Source organism: Triplophysa rosa, linkage group LG11 (genome assembly GCF_024868665.1).
Source record: "Triplophysa rosa linkage group LG11, Trosa_1v2, whole genome shotgun sequence".
Classification (NCBI taxonomy): domain Eukaryota; kingdom Metazoa; phylum Chordata; class Actinopteri; order Cypriniformes; family Nemacheilidae; genus Triplophysa; species Triplophysa rosa.
The window spans coordinates 2,524,631-2,547,352 of NC_079900.1; the positions used below are offsets into that span (position 1 = coordinate 2,524,631).

General features: G+C 38.1%; 2 protein-coding genes and 1 long non-coding RNA gene across 8 annotated transcripts in view; all 3 read right to left on the bottom strand.

Moving 5' to 3' along the window:
• The window catches only part of LOC130561319 (matrix remodeling-associated protein 8-like), an 8,693-nt gene extending 3,710 nt beyond the window's left edge, over window positions 1–4,983 (bottom strand). Inside the window, exons 1-4 of the mRNA XM_057345550.1 lie at window positions 4,883–4,983; window positions 3,044–3,142; window positions 2,488–2,823; window positions 1,567–1,914 (exon numbers count right to left, since the gene is read on the bottom strand). Of these exons, the coding sequence (XP_057201533.1) occupies window positions 1,567–1,914; window positions 2,488–2,823; window positions 3,044–3,122 (763 nt within the window). The 5' untranslated portion in view covers window positions 3,123–3,142; window positions 4,883–4,983. The remainder of the gene's footprint in view (window positions 1–1,566; window positions 1,915–2,487; window positions 2,824–3,043; window positions 3,143–4,882) is intronic.
• LOC130561318 (uncharacterized) overlaps window positions 1–22,722 on the bottom strand; it is a 101,708-nt gene that overhangs the window by 43,625 nt on the left and 35,361 nt on the right. The gene's annotated exons all lie outside the window — the stretch shown is intronic.
• Window positions 16,740–19,286, bottom strand: LOC130561324 (uncharacterized). 2 transcript variants are annotated; one of them, XR_008963813.1, is made up of 4 exons: window positions 18,514–19,286; window positions 17,235–17,436; window positions 16,980–17,064; window positions 16,740–16,880 (listed from the first exon to the last, which is right to left on the bottom strand). It is a non-coding gene; the product is annotated as an uncharacterized LOC130561324 (long non-coding RNA). The 2 variants fall into 2 exon arrangements; XR_008963812.1 differs by lacking the exon at window positions 18,514–19,286 and having other exon boundaries at window positions 17,235–17,675.

Here is a 22,722-nt window from a genome sequence, read left to right on the forward strand (position 1 = left end):
TCTGCTTTTTGCTCGAAATAGAAAGAGCAGCAGGTAAACCATTCTTCCATAACAATTAATTCTCTAACTTGTTCTCTATCCTCGGCTTTTTGAGATGCGCACCAACAATCAAACAAAGTTTCTTTTTCACACGCAAACTCGATGTATGATTCGGAAGTTTCATGTGGTTTCTAAAACGCTGTTTATACACCTCCAGGACCAACTCATAGGCTTTTAATAGAGCAGCATTAACAATCTTATAATCACCAGATTCCTGTAGACAACGAAGCATACGCTTCATGCGCCTTACCAGTAATCACACATTGTAAAAGCAAAGACCAGACATTTTCAGGCCACTTTAAAGAAGCAGCAACTCTCTCGAAATGACAAAAATATTTCTCAACGTCCTTTTCACAAAACGGAGGGCCATCCTGCGAATTCGGCCAACATCAAACTCACCAGAGGCAGCAACAGTCGCCTTATCGCTCAACTCCAATTTCATTCGTTTCAGAGCAAACTGATTATCAATCTGACGTTATCTCATTTGGCTAACTGTATTTCTTTCTCTTTAAGTGCCAATTCTCTTATTCGATAGCGTTTTCACTTATTGAAGGATCAGCCAGTCTAAAACACACAACTCAACCAGACAATCTCGAAGGATGTTAAGCAAAGTTTCGCTTAAAGCTTTATACCTATAGGAGCTATTTAAATTTTATAAGGCTCTGGAATTTGCAATAACTGCTCTTGCATGATAAAAGCAGTTCTTCAGATGGATTCTCCCGAAATCCATTACTTTCGACGGATGTAATTCATATTCACAAAAGACAAAAACATTTTTTAAGAGTTTTAAACACGGGACTTTCACATGAACGTACACTTTGAATCACTTAACCGGAAAGAAATCCTCAGTTCACCTGACTAAACAAAGTGTAAACTAAATCTGGGTGCTAAATTACCACAACCCTGTTGAAAAAAACAGCATATGCTGGGTTAGGTATGTTTTGATGCTGGTTTGCTGGTCATGTGCTGGTTTAAGCTGGTAATGTGCTGGTCCTTAGCTGGTTTCAGCTGGTGAGGAACCAGCACATGACCAGCTTAAACCAGCACATGACCAGCTTAAACCAGCACAAACCAGCATCAAAACATAACTAACCCAGCATATGTGCTGTTTTTTTTCAACAGGGAAATGCTACGAATTAAAAATGAAAAGCTTGTGACAAAATAAAAGAGAGGATGTGGAATTTTGGCCAAAAATAACACAAGTTTATTTTATACACAAAACCGCAGGTGAACTGAAGCGTACCCCCACTCCGAATAACCACTCAAAATAAAAAAGGCCACAATAACAAAGTGGCAGGTCCAAAACCTACCCGAAGACTACATAAGAACAGGGCAAATACTCACATGGGATCACAACCCAAATAATCGCGACAAGGACGGGATGACCGCACACTTTCTCCCACACCAAACTGAGAACCACGAACCACAAAAATACATACATGCACACGTAGACGAACACGAATTAAATTCAACTCATGTATTTTTTAAAGCAACAATAATTTCTTCCATATTTATCTGTTGACTTACCTAGTAGTCTCAGTTCCAATGTTGTATTGACAGACAACACAGAATCTTTTCCACTGTAAACTTCACATGTGTATTGTCCGTCATCTTGCGCCGTCACATACTTCAACACGAGAGAGAAAATTCCATGTTTAATGTCGTCAGTGGAGAAATGAGCTCTGCCAGAATAACTCTGATTTATCTCTGATCTCTCGTCTTGATAAACAAACACTGGACTTTCAGAGTCTGATTTTTTCCATTCCACCTTCAGTTCTTCTGCTGTTAAGGGTTTGTCATTAATACAGGGCAAAAGTACTGAAGCTCCCAGAGGAACAACCATATTCCATGAATAATCCACTCTAACATCTGAACCTGAAAAAGACATTCAATGTAAGATCATTTTAAAGGAAAAATAAAAGTAAAGATATCACACAATAATGTTTAAACCCTGTGACAATATGATGTTAACACTGCTGTATATACTGTTCAAGATCAGCCTTATTGAAGCATCTGCTACTTTTCATTTTAGAGAAACATTTAGATTTGTTACAGATCTTCAGCAAATGTGCTTTTATGATCCTGCTGCAAAAATGACCACAAAGATTTTTGCTTTTCAAAACGGTCAGTAAGATAAACGAAGGCTGCTCATGGTCAGATCAACTTCTTCGCTGGTTCAGTTTAACCTTTAGATATCCAACATAAGCACACACAAACACATCCTCATCTCAACAACATTACAAGATGACAACAGAGAAAACATCTACTGTCCAGACACACAAACTCACATTTCACTCTTTCAGACTAAAGAATTAAATTACGTATTAAATACCAGTGCTGTATATGGCAGTAGACGATTTTAAATTCGTTTTACTGTCTGGATTCACACAGTTAATACTCATGTTCTGTAAGTTACAGAAAGAGCTGTATAAATATCTGCTGACTTACCATCTTCATAATATTCCAAATTTACACTGACTGACAACACAGATCTCTGTCCACTGTGAACTGTACATGTGTATCGTCCCTTATCTTCAGTTGTCACATTCTTCAACAGGAGAGAGAAATTTCCAAGTGTAAAGTTATCAGAGAGGAAATTTGCTCTAGGAGAAAAACTTGCTGGATGCTGGACCTCTCCATCTTCAAATACACACAATGGATCCTTTAAACCTGATTTATTCCATTTCACCGTCTTTACATCTGCTGGTAAGTTTTTGTTATTGAAACAGGGCAAAACCGCTGAAGCTCCCAGATGAACCCAATAATAACCTTCCACATGGAGCCCTGAAAGACATGTCATTTAATTTGAATGAAAAAATAATTTGGAAAAAAACGTGAAGTCTATTTTTACATAATAATCACGGAAATGTTTCATGTGTTTAATTGTTTATTAGAACTGTGGACTTAGAACTATGGACTTTAGTCCTATTGTCTCAGGTGTCTTTTTTGTCAAAACAAATTATGTGTTACTCACTGAAGTGGAGAATGTTTCTTGTAAACATACCTGTTTGTGGTCTGCAGTAGATGAGAGAGCAGAACAGAAGAGCAGATCCACACGCAAAAATACAGAGAATCAACACCATTATGTGTAAAGAAGAGAAACCTGTAACATACACAAACACACACATCAGATATAATGATTATTGCCGTACGAATGTCATAAGTGCAGAAATAAATGATGCAGAATAGGCTAATTTACACACACACATGTCAATCTGGTTTTCTCTACCGGCTTTTGCATAGTGCTAGTAGAGCTGTGCGGTATTATTTATTAGTTTTACATAGTCACAATGGCTTCATTTCTAAAATCACATTTGTAGTCATAAAACCCCAAACACCTAGCAAGTTACACGCTTTAACTGGGTGTGTTGAGGGGAAAGTGATCATATCACACTGTCAATCCTCCTTCCTCCACTGACTGAACCCTCATTTCTCAGCATAGCCTTCAGAGAAACCGTTAAAGCTATATAAACACATCATGTTATATGCTTACATTGCATATAGTAAGAGACAGATGGTCGGTTTTCCAAGAGGTTTGCCTGTGAATGTTTTCAAGATAACGTAATGTGAACTTACAATTGCTATACTTGTGGTACAGTCAGCTGCTGTTCACTGGCCTTAAACACTTCTGCATGCACGAGGCGCTGAAACAGACGAGAGCGATACGAAGGAACATTGAAACCCGTCAGTCTAGCGCGTGTTTACTGTTCACATAGAAAAGCGGTGGGAAAGTAGCGCTGCGGGATGGAAAATCACGTTGTCTATGAATGGCCGGGCAACCTGTACTTTAACTTGTAGCTCACAGTATATACTTAAGCACATACTTTGTGCAGTAATTAGCATTGTTTGTAAAGTAATTAAAACAGATCGCACCACAACTAAATGTGCGCTCGCACAAATGCTCCCAAATAGCCTAGCCCTGCACTCCATCATGCCAATAGCATGACAATATTTTGTACTCGCGAGACACATTGGATCTCGTCACACCTCTATTACAGTTTTTCTCGATTGCTAACACACAATTCATGAAACAATTCACCATTTTCTGACAACTGTAAACACATTCTCAGAACAATACACCAACTTCTACAAACCCCACACAAAAACAGCCTCATTTTGCAAAGGTTTGACCATGTTCTCATTCAGAAAACACAAACACACAATATAATGAACTGAAGTGTCAAGATGAAACTCAAATAGCACACATTTGTCCATCAGTAAACATTCAGTAGCAAAACTGATGACACACCGATCAGAATCTCAAGATAATATCAACAGGAGCTCATCCTAAAATCATCTACACAGCTTTATACGGCTTACTGTAAACATACAGTATAATTACAGTACACACTTTATATGAGAGAAATTTCACTATTCTGTATCCAGTAAACTGTAGCACGTGTAAACCCTTTTTTACCTGTCCTGTATTTGTGCAGAAAATAAGGAATACTTTTACTAAATTGGGCCAAATGTGCAGAGGATGCCATATTTTTTTACATTACCTCCTATTGACAAATCGCTTCACTGTATTGTTTCCTTCATCTTCTCTGTAAGTGGCTTTGGATAAAAGCATCTGCTAAATGTCTGAATGTAAAAGTTATTTGTGCAGTTGTGTACTGTATTGTGTTGCATGACCAGTTCATATTGTTCTTTGGTTTTTGAACTGTTCTTGTCTTGTGGGATCCTCTTCATCTACTTTACAGAAATGTAATGTTTTATTTTTATTTTTTCCTAAAGCTCATTCTTGCACTTTGCTCTATGTGCACTCTTTTATGTTGTATATTCTCATTTTTCTTGAATCTGAATAAGAGGTATTAGTAACAGTGTTTTGAATTGATCTCACCTGTGTCTAAGACTATGTTGTAGTGTGGGTGTTTTTGAGGGCTTGTGTGTCATATCTGGGGGAAACGTTTGTTTTTTCAGCCAGTTTGAATGGTTTTGAGAAGAGAGCTTCAATTTGACCTGAAAAAAAGGATGTTTCGGGAATTGGGTGAGATGTTATGGATTTGTGTTTACTGTATTGAGAATATGAGGCATAAATGTGTTAAAGCAATCGAGAAAAACTGTAAACAACAAAAAAATGAGTTTGTTTTATTTTTAAAAGTTGTGTTTTTCTCACCCAGTTGTTTTAGTATTACAGTTGCGTTGCTTGAAAGTCGTCCAGCAAACACTTGACACATGTAATCTCCTTTATCTTCAGTTCTGACTCTCTTCAGTCTGAGAGAGAAGTTTCCTCTGTGGATTTCATCACTGAAGAACTCAACTCTGTGTCTGTATTGCTCATCTGATGAATCAGGATAAACCTCGTTGTTTTGATAAAGCAGAACTGTGATGTGTTCATCTTTAACTCTTTTCTTCCATGAAACCTCTTCAATGTGTTCAGGTGGGATGTGAGAGTCCACAGAGCAGTTCAGAGTCACGTCCTCACCCACATACACTGATAAAGACTGATCTGATCCAGACACCGTCAGACGCTCTGAAAGAATATGTAAATTAGAATACATTAATGTCTAATTATACAAAAAATTGTCATGAGGGCGGACAGAGAACACAGGCGCATACAGAACGGTGGTTGGAAACAATGCCTTTAATTAGACAAACACGAAGCAAAAAACCCACGAGGGGGTAAAACAACCAGGAACAGGGGATGACAATAAACCGACTTGACAGGAAATAATAAACTGACTGGACTAGACTAAAACAACACTTGACCTAAATTCAACTTACTCGACTTTACAAGAAGAATATAATTTATCAGTGCATGAAAATGACGCAACGTCATCCACAGAGTATAAAGCAAAACAAACCAGCACAACACAATGGCATTAAATAGGGTATAAAATCAAGAGGGAATAGGTGAGGGGCATGAAACCATTACAAGATAATTAATGAGGAAACAAGAGGGCGAGGACAGAGACGAGACCGGAGAGGTCATGGCATGCCAAAACAAGCAATGCACATGCGTTTCCACACAAAATACGTGGGACTGTCACGATCCTGCCACAAGACTAAAAAAGCATGACAAGGTGAGGCAGGATCATGACAGAACCCCCCCCCAAAGGACGCCCCCTGGCATCCCCTGAGGGGATACACTAGTGACAGGACCCGGAGCTGGGAGGGGAAGGAGTCTTAGACCGGCGGGGCGATGGAGAGGCCCGAGAGCGGGGAGCCCGAGTGGGCTTGCAGATGGGAAGCCCCGGAGGGGTAAGACCTGGGGGATGACTCCTTGGGTCCAAGGATGTGTTGGGGAAAGCAGCTGAGGAAAAGAAATTGCTGGCGATTTTTAATGCACGGTTGGTGGACAGGGCTATAGACAGGTTTCCTCATATCCTCGATCCGCAAAGACTGGCTGCAGAGATTTTGACCCTACAATCTCAAGATGGGGCTTTATAAGTCTCTATTTTAAAAACAGGCTGTTGAAGGACTAATTAGACATAATATTAAGACATTTTGAAGCTTTGGCAAGGTTTCACAGACAAGGCTTAAGGCTAGTCCTAGATTAAAGTGAATGTGTGATCTGTCTTAACTGAATAACTTCCCAGAAATATCTTAAAATATGGACACGGGAGTGAAGGTACCCGGGAAACACACAAGGGAGGCTGGAACGGGCACAGTTGTTGGGACAGGGGGTGCTGCAACAGACGCAGCGGCTGACACAGGGGGTGTTGCAGCTGACACAACGGGTGACACAGGGGGTGCTGCTTCAGACGCAACGGCTGACACAGGGGGTGCTGCAGCTGACACAACCAGTGACACAAGGGGTGCTGCAACAGACGCAGCGGCTGACATAGGGGTAGCTGCAGCTGACACTGAAGACAGTTCGGGGGTGGCTGCAGCTGACACTGAAGACAGTTCGGGGGTGGCTGCAGCTGACACAACAGCTGGTGCAGGGGATGCTGCAGCCGACACAAACGAGAGTTCGGAGACGGCTGTAGCGGACACAGTGGCAGACACAGCGGGAACAGAATCTGGCGCTGACACGGTCGCCGGATCTGGAGAGACTGCAGCTGGGACAGACAACAGTTCGGGGTGGCTGCCGCGGAAACAACAGCTGGAATGGGGAATGCTGCAGCCCGGCTGTGGCTTAGGAGCGGACTCGGGAGGGGCTTGGAGCAGCTGGATGGAGGCTCTCTTCCTCCTGGGCCGGGCCAGAGGGCTTGTGGCTAGTTGAGGGGCTGCAGCAGGGAGCGTAGCTTGCACTGATGTGGAAGCGTCCAATGCCGACTCCCACGACTCCATCCTTCCTCGCTTGCCACATAGGGTCGCTGGCGGGACAGGTTCGACAGGGGTTGAGGCGGACGGAACAGGATCTCCCAAGGTGTTAACTGCCACGATGCGAAACCCTAACCCTCCAGAATCGGGGACAAAGAGGCTGGTGGTCTGACTTTGGCTGAGGCCCTGGACTCGTCCCGGTTCATGGCAAATCTCACCATATCCAGGAAGCCCAAGGGCCTCAGCATCTTTATCTCCGCGGGTTCGAGAGGGTCGTTGAGGCAGACGTTAAAGATGACCTTTAGTTCCGCCTCATTGAACCCCACCTCACCTGCCGCCGCCAGGAACTCCAGAGCTAAAGCCCGCACACCCACATCCTTCTGGCGGAGACCAAGAAAGGTGGTTGGAAACAATGACTTTCATTAGACAAACACAAAGCAAAAAACCCACGAGGGGGTAAAACAACCAGGAACAGGGGATGACAATAAACTGACTTGACAGGAAATAATAAACTGACTGGACTAGACTAAAACAACACTTGACCTAAACTCGACTTACTCGACTTTACAAGAAGAATATAATTTAGTGCATGAAAATGACGCAACGTCATCCACAGAGTACAAAGCAAAACAAACCAGCACAACACAATGGCATTAAATAGGGGATAAAATCAAGAGAGAACAGGTGAGGGGCATGAAACCATTACAAGATAATTAATGAGGAAACGAGAGTGCAGGAGACGAGACCGGAGAGCCCATGGCATGCCAAAACAAGCAATGCACATGCGCTTCCACACAAAATACGTGGGACTGTCACGATTTCAAAAATCCTATTAATTATGAAACATAAACTTGTATTATGAAATCTCACCAACATCTTTAATTTCCACCACAGTTTCACCAGACTCTTGTCCACTGTGAACTGTACATGTGTATTGTCCTTTATCTTCTTGTCTCACATTCTTCATCAGGAGAGAGAAGTTTCCCTGTTTAATGTCGTCAGAGATGAAATGAGCTCGATCATGATAATCCTCATGCTGGACCTCTGGTCTAATATCTCCATCTTGATACAGATGAATGAAAGTCTGTGAGTCTGATCTCTTCCATTCCACCTCCAGATCCTCCAGTGATGAGAGTGAATCAACAGAACAGGGCAGAAGAACTGAACCTCCCAGAGGAACAACCAGAGGACCTGACGGACCCTTCACTGTGAACCCTAAACAATAAATAAACCTATTAATTGAATAATAAAGGTGTAATCAAAAGCACACATTCAACACTTTGCTGATTGCAAGGGCAATTTTAGTTAAGAAACCTAATCTGGTCCAAATAAAACATTCTTTTAGTTTGCTACATCCTTAATGTATTGTTTTAAGTAATACTTTATTATTCTTATTTTGTAAATGCAGGCCTATTGCATTATGAAGAGATAAGTCATCTTAATATTTCTTAAAGCTGTAGTATGTAAGATTTTTGCAGTAAAATATACCAAAACCACTAGGCTTATGTTATATATTTTGTTCAGTTGAGTACTTACAGTACATCAGGGTTTGGCAAAAATACATCAAAATGTTTTTTAAAATAAAATATAAAATACCTTAATTTTAAATGTATCAAAATAAACTACAAAATACAGAAGCCACACTATGTATCAAAATAAACTACAGTATTTTGTATTTTAAAATTACATAAAAATACTTTTACAAGGAAGCATGACATTTCTTCGCAAACCTTCCATCAATATGTTGCCTATTTGATCTATCCCTTGACCGTTACACTGACTCAATTGATTAAGTAAACAATGTTTGATAGCAACAGCTTTTCTCTGCCTGAGTCAATAATTCTGACATATGCAACCAGTCAAAGGTCCAGTCAGTGAAATCTAGCGGCAAGGTTGCGAATTGCAACCAACCGCTCACTCCATCCCTCCCCCTCCCGTTCGAAACACTAAAACGGCTGACAGAACATGGTGAATTATATGCAAGAGGACCCGCGGTGTATGTAGATAGAAATAGCTCATTCTAAGGTAATAAAATCATAACGCTTCACTGTGTAAGCTCTTCATACACCTCTGAAGACATAGTTACTGTATATTATATTGCATTTCTGTCAATAGATCCTCCAAAAAAATTGACCTTTTTACAGATCAAATATTCCCATATCCTTGTGATCTCCCAGATAAAGCTTAGTTTTGAAGTAACCAACAGTTTAATGTTTAAAGCGACACTATAGAACTTTTGCTCAGGGGTTCCCCCATGTGGTTGATAAGAGCAATTGTCTGTTAGCAGCGTGTAAATAATGTCGCTGTATAAGCTTCCCTGTGGGCAGCGCAATAGACGTGAATTTGTTTACTAAGCTGAAGGAACCAGCGAATGCAGAAACGTCGTTTCAAAACTCTTCCACAGGCAGGGGATGGGCGGGGCTGTGTGTATCGACCCGAACACAGAACTTACAGAGTGTGCTTGTGACCGCTATGAGGCTGCTCAGGTAGCAGCGGCAGTAGAATTAGAGTTGTTGTACCACTGAAATAATTTTAGAGACATTATTTTAAGGTCGAAAAACTACAAAGTGCTTTAAAAGTTTGCGAATGACTAATAATTGTATCCTAATTCAGTTATTTGGTGTTTGGTAACAAAGAGCCTACTTTGCATCAGCAACAGAACTTGTCCAGTAGTGTGTGTGTTTGACCTGTGGACTACATTGCAGAGGTCTCTTTAGCTACTGATGCCTTTAAGCACAACACATGTAAATTGGCTAAATATTTAGCCTAGGCTACTTTAACGTACAATAAAATTGAACATGTTAAAAATTAGAGCAATTTATGCAAAAAAATTATGGAAAGCTGGCAGCCTGAACGTTTCTTACCATAACCCCCTTTCTTCCATATGTGTCAGTTTTCTGTTCTGATCTCAAGTCTGGGCAAACTACTGAGTAGGCACCGATAAGTGGTCGCATTTTTATGATTTCATCACGTAGACTTCTTACAAAGTATTTTACAGTTTTTTAAAACTACAAAAATACAAACGCTGAAGTATTTTCATTCAAAATATTAAGCCCATAAACCCTGTCAAATACATATGACAAAATACTATTTTATATTTCAAATACGTATTTAAAATACATGTATCATAAATACTGCCCATCTCTGCTTACAATATCCCAAATGTTTCCAGCTGTTTGTAAATCATGAGAAAATCGCCATTTTTTATTGTACAAAGCTCATTACAAACATGCCATAGCACAATATAACATTAAACAAATGTATTTTTGTTGATACAGCATTTATGAAGCATAAAAAAAACAGAAAAGAGTAACAAATATATAACAATTTATATAATATTAAATAAAAGTGTGTGGGTCTTAATCTAACAACAAAAACATATCAAACATAATTTACCAGTATTCTTAAATCGTTAAAACAACTATTGAAATGTGGTCTAACTTTTAACTAGCTGTTTACATGTATGAATAAAATGTTTAGCTAGTAAAATCTGTATATTCGTCAAAAAAACAAGGTTCATGTCTTTCAAGAATATACCGACCTTAATAGAGGTTATATTCAAATGATCTAGATTAGATTGAATCCAATCTTGAAAAGCAGTCCAAAAATCTTGTTTATTGTCACAATGAAAAAACATATGATCTATTGTTTCGGTGTTATTCTCCCAATTAAATCTATTATGTAAAAAATGGTTAGATTGGGTAAATATTATTTAAAATTTTAAATGTATCCTCTTTGGCTTTAGGAAGGATTGGGTAGCCTAGATAATGATTTCTATTACTTTGCTATTTATTCGCCAAATTATTGTAAAATATAATTTCTCTTCACTAGCCCCTATATTTCTACCCTCAATACCAGTCAATACAATTAGTCTCATACTTGGTGCGGTTTTAGAATATATTACAATTTGTTGAGCCATTGTTATTGAAGTTTTATTGAATTCACTAACTGGGCAATGAGAAACAAAATTCTCTATACTGTATTAAGTTACCCGCCTTATCCATTATCTGAGTTACTGACCAAATTCCTTTATCCATCCAACCCTTTTAAAAATAGAGATCTTTTATAACTTAAATTGTACCTGTTGTTCCATAAGGGAGTATTGTGTGGTGTAAAATTACGTTTGAACATTAAATTCCAATACAAAAGAAAATCTGATGATTTCGCAGGCAGTTTATACAAGTCATAATCACATCGTAATAACAAATCAATTCCACCCATCTTTTGAAATATTGCATTAGGTATGGCAAACCAAAATGAATCTATTATTAACAAAACAATCAAGACATTTTTTTATTTTAGTACACCACTGAAAAATCAATAACATTCATGCCACCTTCCTCAATACTCTTAATCATATCAGCTTACCGAATGTTATGGCATTTCTTCTTTCATATAAAATTACAATTTTACTTATTGATCAGTTTAATCATGTTAGCAGACATTTTTGTCGAAAAGCAGGATATATAGTAGCCCTTGATAAACTCTCTGTCTTGGACGATAGAATCCTGCCAAATATTGAGATTGAAGCCGTGATTTCTATATAGTTTTGCATTATCAATATTTCTAAGGATATTTTCTCTTTCCCATATTTCTTTATCCCGAGTAATCATAATGCCCAAATATTTGACTTCTTTCTTAACCTTTATATTACCAATTGGATATAATGGTTGCTCGTGTAAAGCCAAAATTTCACACTGCAGATATAAGAAAACTGATTCGTCATGATTCGGGGTGAGAGACACGGAGATACAAGAACAGAGGACCCAAGTGCAGACAGGAGGTAAGGGGTTAACAAGACTTTAATAATAATAAAACAAAAACCCACGATGGGGTAAAATAACCAAGATATAAACAGGAACACGGACTAACTAAACTAGACAGGACTAAAAAAAATAGCATTTACCATATAACTACAAAAGACTACACTACACTGCACTGCACTGCACTGCACTGCACTGACAAGACATGAACTCACCCCAAGCAACACGACAGAGTACAATGAACCGACACAAGACAGAGAACACAGGGGCATTAAATAAAGGGACAAATCAAAGGGGAACAGGTGTGGGGCATGAACTAATAAACAACCAGTAAGGAGAGATACAAATGGCGGGAACACAGACAAGGACCGGAGAGAGTATCAAAGGCCGACAGGGTCAAAATGACTCTCCACACATAACAAGGGATCCTGCCGTTAGATTCTGCCACAAGATCAAGACAGACATGACAAGATGAGGCAGAATCACAACAATTAATTGAATTCAGTGCTATTGAAAACAAAGTTGTGTCGTCCACAAACTGACTTATTATAATGTGTTTTCCCATAATGTTCAATACTTCAAACCCATTATTTTTAATCATAATAGATAATAGTTCAGCAACCATTAAAAACCATTACGGCCTTGCCTAATACCTCTTTTTATGGCGAATCTGGGGCATGTACCATGTTCTAAAGATACACAGCTGTTAATATCACTGAATAGTATCTAATTAAATTTATCAATTTCTGTCCAAACTCATATCATTTAAAGTTTCTTATATAAATGGATGTTCTACTGAGTCAAAGGCTCAATGTGATCTATCAATGTATCACTGTAATCAATTAAATCTAGAACTAAATGTATGTTATTTTGTAAGGACCTTCCACTAAGGAACAGGGACGTGCACAGACATTTTGAGGGGCATGGGCTCAAGTGGAAAAAAGGGCACTTCTCATATGTGTTTTAATTTTTTCCAAACAAAATGTTAAATATATTAAAATAACTATTTTTTAAATCCCTCACACTCACCCAATTGTTTCATATTGTTTCATTTTCCAACAATGATCTTCTGTAGAATGCACAAATTTTATCACAAGAACAGGCAACAACAAAGGAAATTAAGCCACAATGTGTATGTTTTCTATGCTAAAGTTTCAAGTATATATTTAAGATAAATGACTGCACAAAGGAAAATGACATATTTTCACTAATAATTATATATATATATATATACTGTATATATAAAATTCATTTTGCACAAGCCAATAAACTGTTTTAATTATTTTGGTGTTATTGGGACACCAACAATGAACTTCACACTAAACTGAAAAAGGCAGTAGGTGCTAATTTGTTATTTTACAGGACAAAAACCTGCAAAAATAATTAAAACACACTGCAAAAAATGATTGACAAAATACAAAAATACAGCAGTTTAACTAATTATTATTATTATTAATACTATTATTGTTGCTATAATTACACTTACTGTACCACGCACGCGCACACTGATGGTGACAAGAACTTTGTTTCACGTTTGAGGGAGGGCTGTTTAGATCTATCAGCATACACAACATATAAAATGGATAGTTATTAGATGAGGAGTCTGACATCAAACTTATCAAGTTATTGTTTAAGGCATGGACACTTAATGTACTGTTCAATTTTGAGATGTTGATCTATTTTGCTTTCATGTCTTCTTTTGCTCTAATGGAAAGGACATTTCCAAATACACAAAGTTGTTTGTTTTAAGCCTTCTTCAGACCCTCGTCTGTTTGCTTCTGTAGATTTCTTCTAAATTATCCAAAACAAGCTGCATATACACTCACCTAAAGGATTATTAGGAACACCATACTAATACGGTGTTTGACCCCCTTTCGCCTTCAGAACTGCCTTAATTCTACGTGGCATTGATTCAACAAGGTGCTGAAAGCATTCTTTAGAAATGTTGGCCCATATTGATAGGATAGCATCTTGCAGTTGATGGAGATTTGTGGGATGCACATCCAGGGCACGAAGCTCCCGTTCCACCACATCCCAAAGATGTTCTATCGGGTTGAGATCTGGTGACTGTGGGGGCCATTCTAGTACAGTGAACTCATTGTCATGTTCAAGAAACCAATTTGAAATGATTCGAGCTTTGTGACATGGTGCATTATCCTGCTGGAAGTAGCCATTAGAGGATGGGTACATGGTGGTCATAAAGGGATGGACATGGTCAGAAACAATGCTCAGGTAGGCCGTGGCATTTAAACGATGCCCAATTGGCACTAAGGGGCCTAAAGTGTGCCAAGAAAACATCCCCCACACCATTACACCACCACCACCAGCCTGCACAGTGGTAACAAGGCATGATGGATCCATGTTCTCATTCTGTTTACGCCAAATTCTGACTCTACCATTTGAATGTCTCAACAGAAATCGAGACTCATCAGACCAGGCAACATTTTTCCAGTCTTCAACTGTCCAATTTTGGTGAGCTCGTGCAAATTGTAGCCTCTTTTTCCTATTTGTAGTGGAGATGAGTGGTACCCGGTGGGGTCTTCTGCTGTTGTAGCCCATCTGCCTCAAGGTTGTGCGTGTTGTGGCTTCACAAATGCTTTGCTGCATACCTCGGTTGTAACGAGTGGTTATTTCAGTCAAAGTTGCTCTTCTATCAGCTTGAATCAGTCGGCCCATTCTCCTCTGACCTCTAGCATCAACAAGGCATTTTCGCCCACAGGACTGCCGCATACTGGATGTTTTTCCCTTTTCACACCATTCTTTGTAAACCCTAGAAATGGTTGTGCGTGAAAATCCCAGTAACTGAGCAGATTGTGAAATACTCAGACCGGCCCGTCTGGCACCAACAACCATGCCACGCTCAAAATTGCTTAAATCACCTTTCTTTCCCATTCTGACATTCAGTTTGGAGTTCAGGAGATTGTCTTGACCAGGACCACACCCCTAAATGCATTGAAGCAACTGCCATGTGATTGGTTGATTAGATAATTGCATTAATGAGAAATTGAACAGGTGTTCCTAATAATCCTTTAGGTGAGTGTATATCTGCATATGTAAACATAACATGTCAAGGTAAAATACTCTTGATGTAAGTCATATTAACTAATAACTGGTGATATGCTTTAGTTTTTTTATCCTATTCATCTGCATTGCCTGCAAGTTAGCACATTTTAATTACTTAATGCCTGGTTTACATATCAATGAGGCGATTCTGATGACGTTATTAATTATACTGTATTCAGCTGTAGTTTCTCCATCAAGTTAGTGTGACCGGGCCAGAGGTGAGGACATTGAATCAGGCCCTCGTAGAACCTCACTCACGAGGAGCCATCACAAAACTTCCCCACTGGAGGCCCTCCAAATAAATAGAGGACAATAAACAGAGGTGTGTGTATCACACTTGATTTTCTTCAACTGTGGTTTACCCTATAGCAGTTCACCTCTAGGGGTCCACAATATTTCTCACAATAATAAAACATACAAATAATGATTTACACAGTCACCACTTCACACATACCACACATTTGCCCACTAGACCAACATGTCACGGGCCATCAACTTCAAGGTGTCACAAAGATCTTAAATATTGGGTGAGAACAAAAGGAACTCAGACAACCATCAAAACCACAGAAAATTAATAATAAACAAAAACGAAGGAATCTCATTCGAGTTTCAGTCACTTCAAACCAACCTCCCACAAAGTGAAACACAAAAAAAGAAAAAAAAAGATTCATAAATGAAACCCTCCCAACAAGTAATATCTACGAACACCATGAAAGATGGACCACCAGAGGAAATTGAGTCTGTGGTAGGCATGTGCGGTATAATAACCGCAAATAATAATAAAAAAGAAAGAAAACCAAACCATAAATAAAAAAATAAAAAAAGTTTTTAAAAACAACCCACTATAATCCACATTCACTCAAAACAACAAATTAATACCTGTAACTACACAAGTAACCGCCCACACTCACAAAGAAACCAATTTCTCCACACACACGCACGCACGATGAGAAGATTGAAGGCTCCTCCACAGCACGAGAAGGGGGAGTCTGCAGAACTGGAGCAGGCAGTTTTACGCCCCTGTTGTTCGTTATTTGTCCAGTAGGGGGAGTTGAACCACAAAATAAAATATTTGTAACCGAATCAAACTGTTAAACAAAAATGTAATTATGTATGTGTAAGATTAAAAGTAAATAAATAAACTAAACTTACTTTATGGTAAAAGTGTAGTAACCATGTTTTTTGTTGTTGTTGTATTGCTGATCTTACTACAGAAACCATGGCTTAACTAACGATATGAACAGGTTTAAATATTTGTAGATATCTACTAACGGTCTTAATACATAGCTTACAGGAGACTATTGATTTGCAATTGCAACTGCAATTTAGTGTTTTTGTTAATTGAAAAATTAATAATAATACAGTTGGATCAGATGTACAGTACAACAATAATATATAATCTACTGCGGCCTAGTAATATACGAATATACAGAAGACTTGAGTGTTTGTTGTGAATGTATAGGCAAAGTTAGTTACATTCAAATATTAACCATATTTAGCCCATAAGACATTAAGTGCAATCATATGAAACATCAATTAAATATCTGCCCTGCATTTAGAACAGTGTCCTGCATACTATTTCATGAAGAAAAACACAATTCACCGCATTAAGAGATTTCTAAGGTCTTATCTTCTAAGAAAAAAGTGACAAGTTTCTTGTGAACAACATTATTTATTAAGACCATTATCAAAAACAGGATTGATGATCATTATAGGATGGCTCTCGATAATGACTCCTATGCGGATAATGACTCACTCTACTTCAAAATGTTCTTAATCCTCCTGTCAAACTGCTCCCGCTCACTGATAAAAGAAAGTTTAAAGTTGTAGACAAAATTGTTATTGGAAATAATGGCAGGATGTCATGCTTGACCATTTCTCCTTTATAGCATCCTTACAGACCTTGTATGTCAATGACTTGTAGAAATTTCTCCTCAGCCTCCAGCATGGTGAGATTTTACAAACCAGCAAGGGAACAGATGATGGACTATCAAAGAAAGAGTTAAGTCAAGATGGGTCACACCCCAAACAAGTAGTATCATTTCAGTATCAAAATTATTTTTTTGTACAACAAAACTGAGTGTCCTTTCTACATTAACCAATCAAACCAAGCAATTACAAAATAAATCTGAGGAGCACAGCTAACACAGGACCCACCTCTGGAAAAAGGACATCCATAATAAACTTGATCGTGTCACTGTGAGTCTGTGTGGGTGTCCTGTCCAGAAATGAAGTGAGGTGAAAGTAAGTCATCAGTTTGGTCCTGATTGTCAACGTACACAGGCACAAGCATGGTTTTGGCAGAAGGATTGCAAAATATGTCAAGCCACTTTGATTTCTTTTGGCCACTGATGATGGACTGTGCAAAGAAAATTGAGAATGTCATTAAAACATTGCCACATATGTCTCTGTAAGTCATTTATGTATTTATTAGACAAGCTATTGGTTAAAAGTGCAGTAAATATGTAAAATGCATTCTTGAACACATTTTTATTATTTCCAAGTATTATTACAGATGAGATCAATAACATCACAACATAATAGGCCTAATTAGCCAGCCAACAATTGCTATTAAGAAAACAAGATACACGATTAATCGAGCACTAACAATCACAAACATGATAAAACCCACATTAGGTGCACATACATTTTAATCAGGATCATTAAGCTATTTTAACAAAAATGTATTTATATGTACATTACATAATATGATCATTTATTTTATTCCATATGGGAATAAAGTTTTCAATTTGAGTTTGAACATGTTTGTGGTTGTTGGTGCTCGATTATTGATCTTTTGTTTTCTTAATACACATTTAAGAAAATTGTTTGCTGGCTAAATATTATGTTGACTGTGATGTTCTCACCTGTGATTAATTGTTAGTTCGGAATATGGGGCTCTCCATTTTGTAGGAAGTTGTAACAACTTAAAATAATAAATAACTCAAGTATGTGTGCAGCTAAATTAAAATGGTTTACATATAAGCCTACTGTAGTAATGTTATGTATTAATGCAAGTAAACAGGGTCACCCTTACGAAAATAAACCATGTTTTTTCTTTTTGTGGTACAAGTGTAGTAACCATGGTTTTTTGGTGCATTGATTACTTTGCTATGGTTTTTACAAAAACATGGTTTTCAAAACCATGGTTATTTTGTGATAACCATTGTTTTACTACAGTAACCATGGTTTTTTGGTTTTAACTGTAGTAAAACCATGGTCAATTTACGTAAGGGCAGAAGAATATGTTACCAGAAAAGGCCATCACATAGGCTAGAGACAGACAACAAAAGAAAATTAAAAAGAAAATAATTATGAAAACGAGTAAGAGATATCGAGTAAGCATACACGTGGTTAGCTAAGGTTGATCCAGACAGAACATCGACCTGGTCAATAAGTATACATTTTATTGTCTTTGAGTATAAATTACAAATACCGTACATATCTTTTTAGATGTTGAAATGAATTCATATCGATATCAATGAATCATTTAAAACTATACATGTTGGACGATTGCCTGAAAACGTTTATTTACCATAAACTCGTGATGGACGATGAAGTTATCTGTTCTTAGGTCTGTTCTGGTGGTTCTTAATGTACAGTGCCCCCTACTGGACAAATAAGTAAAAACAGGGGTGTAAAACTGCCTGGGGGGCAAAACTGCTTGGGGCGTAAAACTGCCTGCTCCAGGTCTGCAGACTCCCCCTTCTCGCTTTCAAGGCGGGCTAGAGACGGCCACACCACTATGGAGCCAGAAATATGACAAAACAATCTGAATTTGAATTTCGTAAATCTGAATTATTGACAAGTGTTTTTTAAAAAAACTGAATATTATATGGGAGTTAAAATAGTTTTGAATTAGATTTTGATTTCGAATTTGAATTTTTTTTACTTGAATGTTGAACATTTGAAATTTAACACAATTGCTTTTTTTTAAGGCAGAGTTTTATAGGCATGCATTTTCAAACAACATATTTTTTGCTCTGAATTCTTAGATTGCAAATATCCAGTTTTTTTTTAATACAGCCTCACGTTTTCAAGATGAAGAAGAAATTCGGAACATCAAATTCAATTTTCTAAAATTCAAAACGCAGAAATTCAGATCGTACAGAAAGTAGGTCAGAGGTCGTCCACAGGGAAGAGTAGAAGATCTCGGAAAAGTCAAACGGAGCGCTTTGGCCACAATGGCCAGTTATTTGTTCTTATTATCCAATCAAACTCAAGTGGAAAAAAGGGCACTTCTCAATGTTATTTTTTCCAAACAAAATGTTAAATATATTAAAATAACTATTTTTTAAATCCCTCACACTCACCCAATTGTTTCATATTGTTTCATTTTCCAACAATGATCTTCTGTAGAATGCACAAATTTTATCACAAGAACAGGCAACAACAAAGGAAATTAAGCCACAATGTGTATGTTTTCTATGCTAAAGTTTCAAGTATATATTTAAGATAAATGACTGCACAAAGGAAAATGACATATTTTCACTAATAATTATATATATATATATATACTGTATATATAAAATTCATTTTGCACAAGCCAATAAACTGTTTTAATTATTTTGGTGTTATTGGGACACCAACAATGAACTTCACACTAAACTGAAAAAGGCAGTAGGTGCTAATTTGTTATTTTACAGGACAAAAACCTGCAAAAATAATTAAAACACACTGCAAAAAATGATTGACAAAATACAAAAATACAGCAGTTTAACTAATTATTATTATTATTAATACTATTATTGTTGCTATAATTACACTTACTGTACCACGCACGCGCACACTGATGGTGACAAGAACTTTGTTTCACGTTTGAGGGAGGGCTGTTTAGATCTATCAGCATACACAACATATAAAATGGATAGTTATTAGATGAGGAGTCTGACATCAAACTTATCAAGTTATTGTTTAAGGCATGGACACTTAATGTACTGTTCAATTTTGAGATGTTGATCTATTTTGCTTTCATGTCTTCTTTTGCTCTAATGGAAAGGACATTTCCAAATACACAAAGTTGTTTGTTTTAAGCCTTCTTCAGACCCTCGTCTGTTTGCTTCTGTAGATTTCTTCTAAATTATCCAAAACAAGCTGCATATACACTCACCTAAAGGATTATTAGGAACACCATACTAATACGGTGTTTGACCCCCTTTCGCCTTCAGAACTGCCTTAATTCTACGTGGCATTGATTCAACAAGGTGCTGAAAGCATTCTTTAGAAATGTTGGCCCATATTGATAGGATAGCATCTTGCAGTTGATGGAGATTTGTGGGATGCACATCCAGGGCACGAAGCTCCCGTTCCACCACATCCCAAAGATGTTCTATCGGGTTGAGATCTGGTGACTGTGGGGGCCATTCTAGTACAGTGAACTCATTGTCATGTTCAAGAAACCAATTTGAAATGATTCGAGCTTTGTGACATGGTGCATTATCCTGCTGGAAGTAGCCATTAGAGGATGGGTACATGGTGGTCATAAAGGGATGGACATGGTCAGAAACAATGCTCAGGTAGGCCGTGGCATTTAAACGATGCCCAATTGGCACTAAGGGGCCTAAAGTGTGCCAAGAAAACATCCCCCACACCATTACACCACCACCACCAGCCTGCACAGTGGTAACAAGGCATGATGGATCCATGTTCTCATTCTGTTTACGCCAAATTCTGACTCTACCATTTGAATGTCTCAACAGAAATCGAGACTCATCAGACCAGGCAACATTTTTCCAGTCTTCAACTGTCCAATTTTGGTGAGCTCGTGCAAATTGTAGCCTCTTTTTCCTATTTGTAGTGGAGATGAGTGGTACCCGGTGGGGTCTTCTGCTGTTGTAGCCCATCTGCCTCAAGGTTGTGCGTGTTGTGGCTTCACAAATGCTTTGCTGCATACCTCGGTTGTAACGAGTGGTTATTTCAGTCAAAGTTGCTCTTCTATCAGCTTGAATCAGTCGGCCCATTCTCCTCTGACCTCTAGCATCAACAAGGCATTTTCGCCCACAGGACTGCCGCATACTGGATGTTTTTCCCTTTTCACACCATTCTTTGTAAACCCTAGAAATGGTTGTGCGTGAAAATCCCAGTAACTGAGCAGATTGTGAAATACTCAGACCGGCCCGTCTGGCACCAACAACCATGCCACGCTCAAAATTGCTTAAATCACCTTTCTTTCCCATTCTGACATTCAGTTTGGAGTTCAGGAGATTGTCTTGACCAGGACCACACCCCTAAATGCATTGAAGCAACTGCCATGTGATTGGTTGATTAGATAATTGCATTAATGAGAAATTGAACAGGTGTTCCTAATAATCCTTTAGGTGAGTGTATATCTGCATATGTAAACATAACATGTCAAGGTAAAATACTCTTGATGTAAGTCATATTAACTAATAACTGGTGATATGCTTTAGTTTTTTTATCCTATTCATCTGCATTGCCTGCAAGTTAGCACATTTTAATTACTTAATGCCTGGTTTACATATCAATGAGGCGATTCTGATGACGTTATTAATTATACTGTATTCAGCTGTAGTTTCTCCATCAAGTTAGTGTGACCGGGCCAGAGGTGAGGACATTGAATCAGGCCCTCGTAGAACCTCACTCACGAGGAGCCATCACAAAACTTCCCCACTGGAGGCCCTCCAAATAAATAGAGGACAATAAACAGAGGTGTGTGTATCACACTTGATTTTCTTCAACTGTGGTTTACCCTATAGCAGTTCACCTCTAGGGGTCCACAATATTTCTCACAATAATAAAACATACAAATAATGATTTACACAGTCACCACTTCACACATACCACACATTTGCCCACTAGACCAACATGTCACGGGCCATCAACTTCAAGGTGTCACAAAGATCTTAAATATTGGGTGAGAACAAAAGGAACTCAGACAACCATCAAAACCACAGAAAATTAATAATAAACAAAAACGAAGGAATCTCATTCGAGTTTCAGTCACTTCAAACCAACCTCCCACAAAGTGAAACACAAAAAAAGAAAAAAAAAGATTCATAAATGAAACCCTCCCAACAAGTAATATCTACGAACACCATGAAAGATGGACCACCAGAGGAAATTGAGTCTGTGGTAGGCATGTGCGGTATAATAACCGCAAATAATAATAAAAAAGAAAGAAAACCAAACCATAAATAAAAAAATAAAAAAAGTTTTTAAAAACAACCCACTATAATCCACATTCACTCAAAACAACAAATTAATACCTGTAACTACACAAGTAACCGCCCACACTCACAAAGAAACCAATTTCTCCACACACACGCACGCACGATGAGAAGATTGAAGGCTCCTCCACAGCACGAGAAGGGGGAGTCTGCAGAACTGGAGCAGGCAGTTTTACGCCCCTGTTGTTCGTTATTTGTCCAGTAGGGGGAGTTGAACCACAAAATAAAATATTTGTAACCGAATCAAACTGTTAAACAAAAATGTAATTATGTATGTGTAAGATTAAAAGTAAATAAATAAACTAAACTTACTTTATGGTAAAAGTGTAGTAACCATGTTTTTTGTTGTTGTTGTATTGCTGATCTTACTACAGAAACCATGGCTTAACTAACGATATGAACAGGTTTAAATATTTGTAGATATCTACTAACGGTCTTAATACATAGCTTACAGGAGA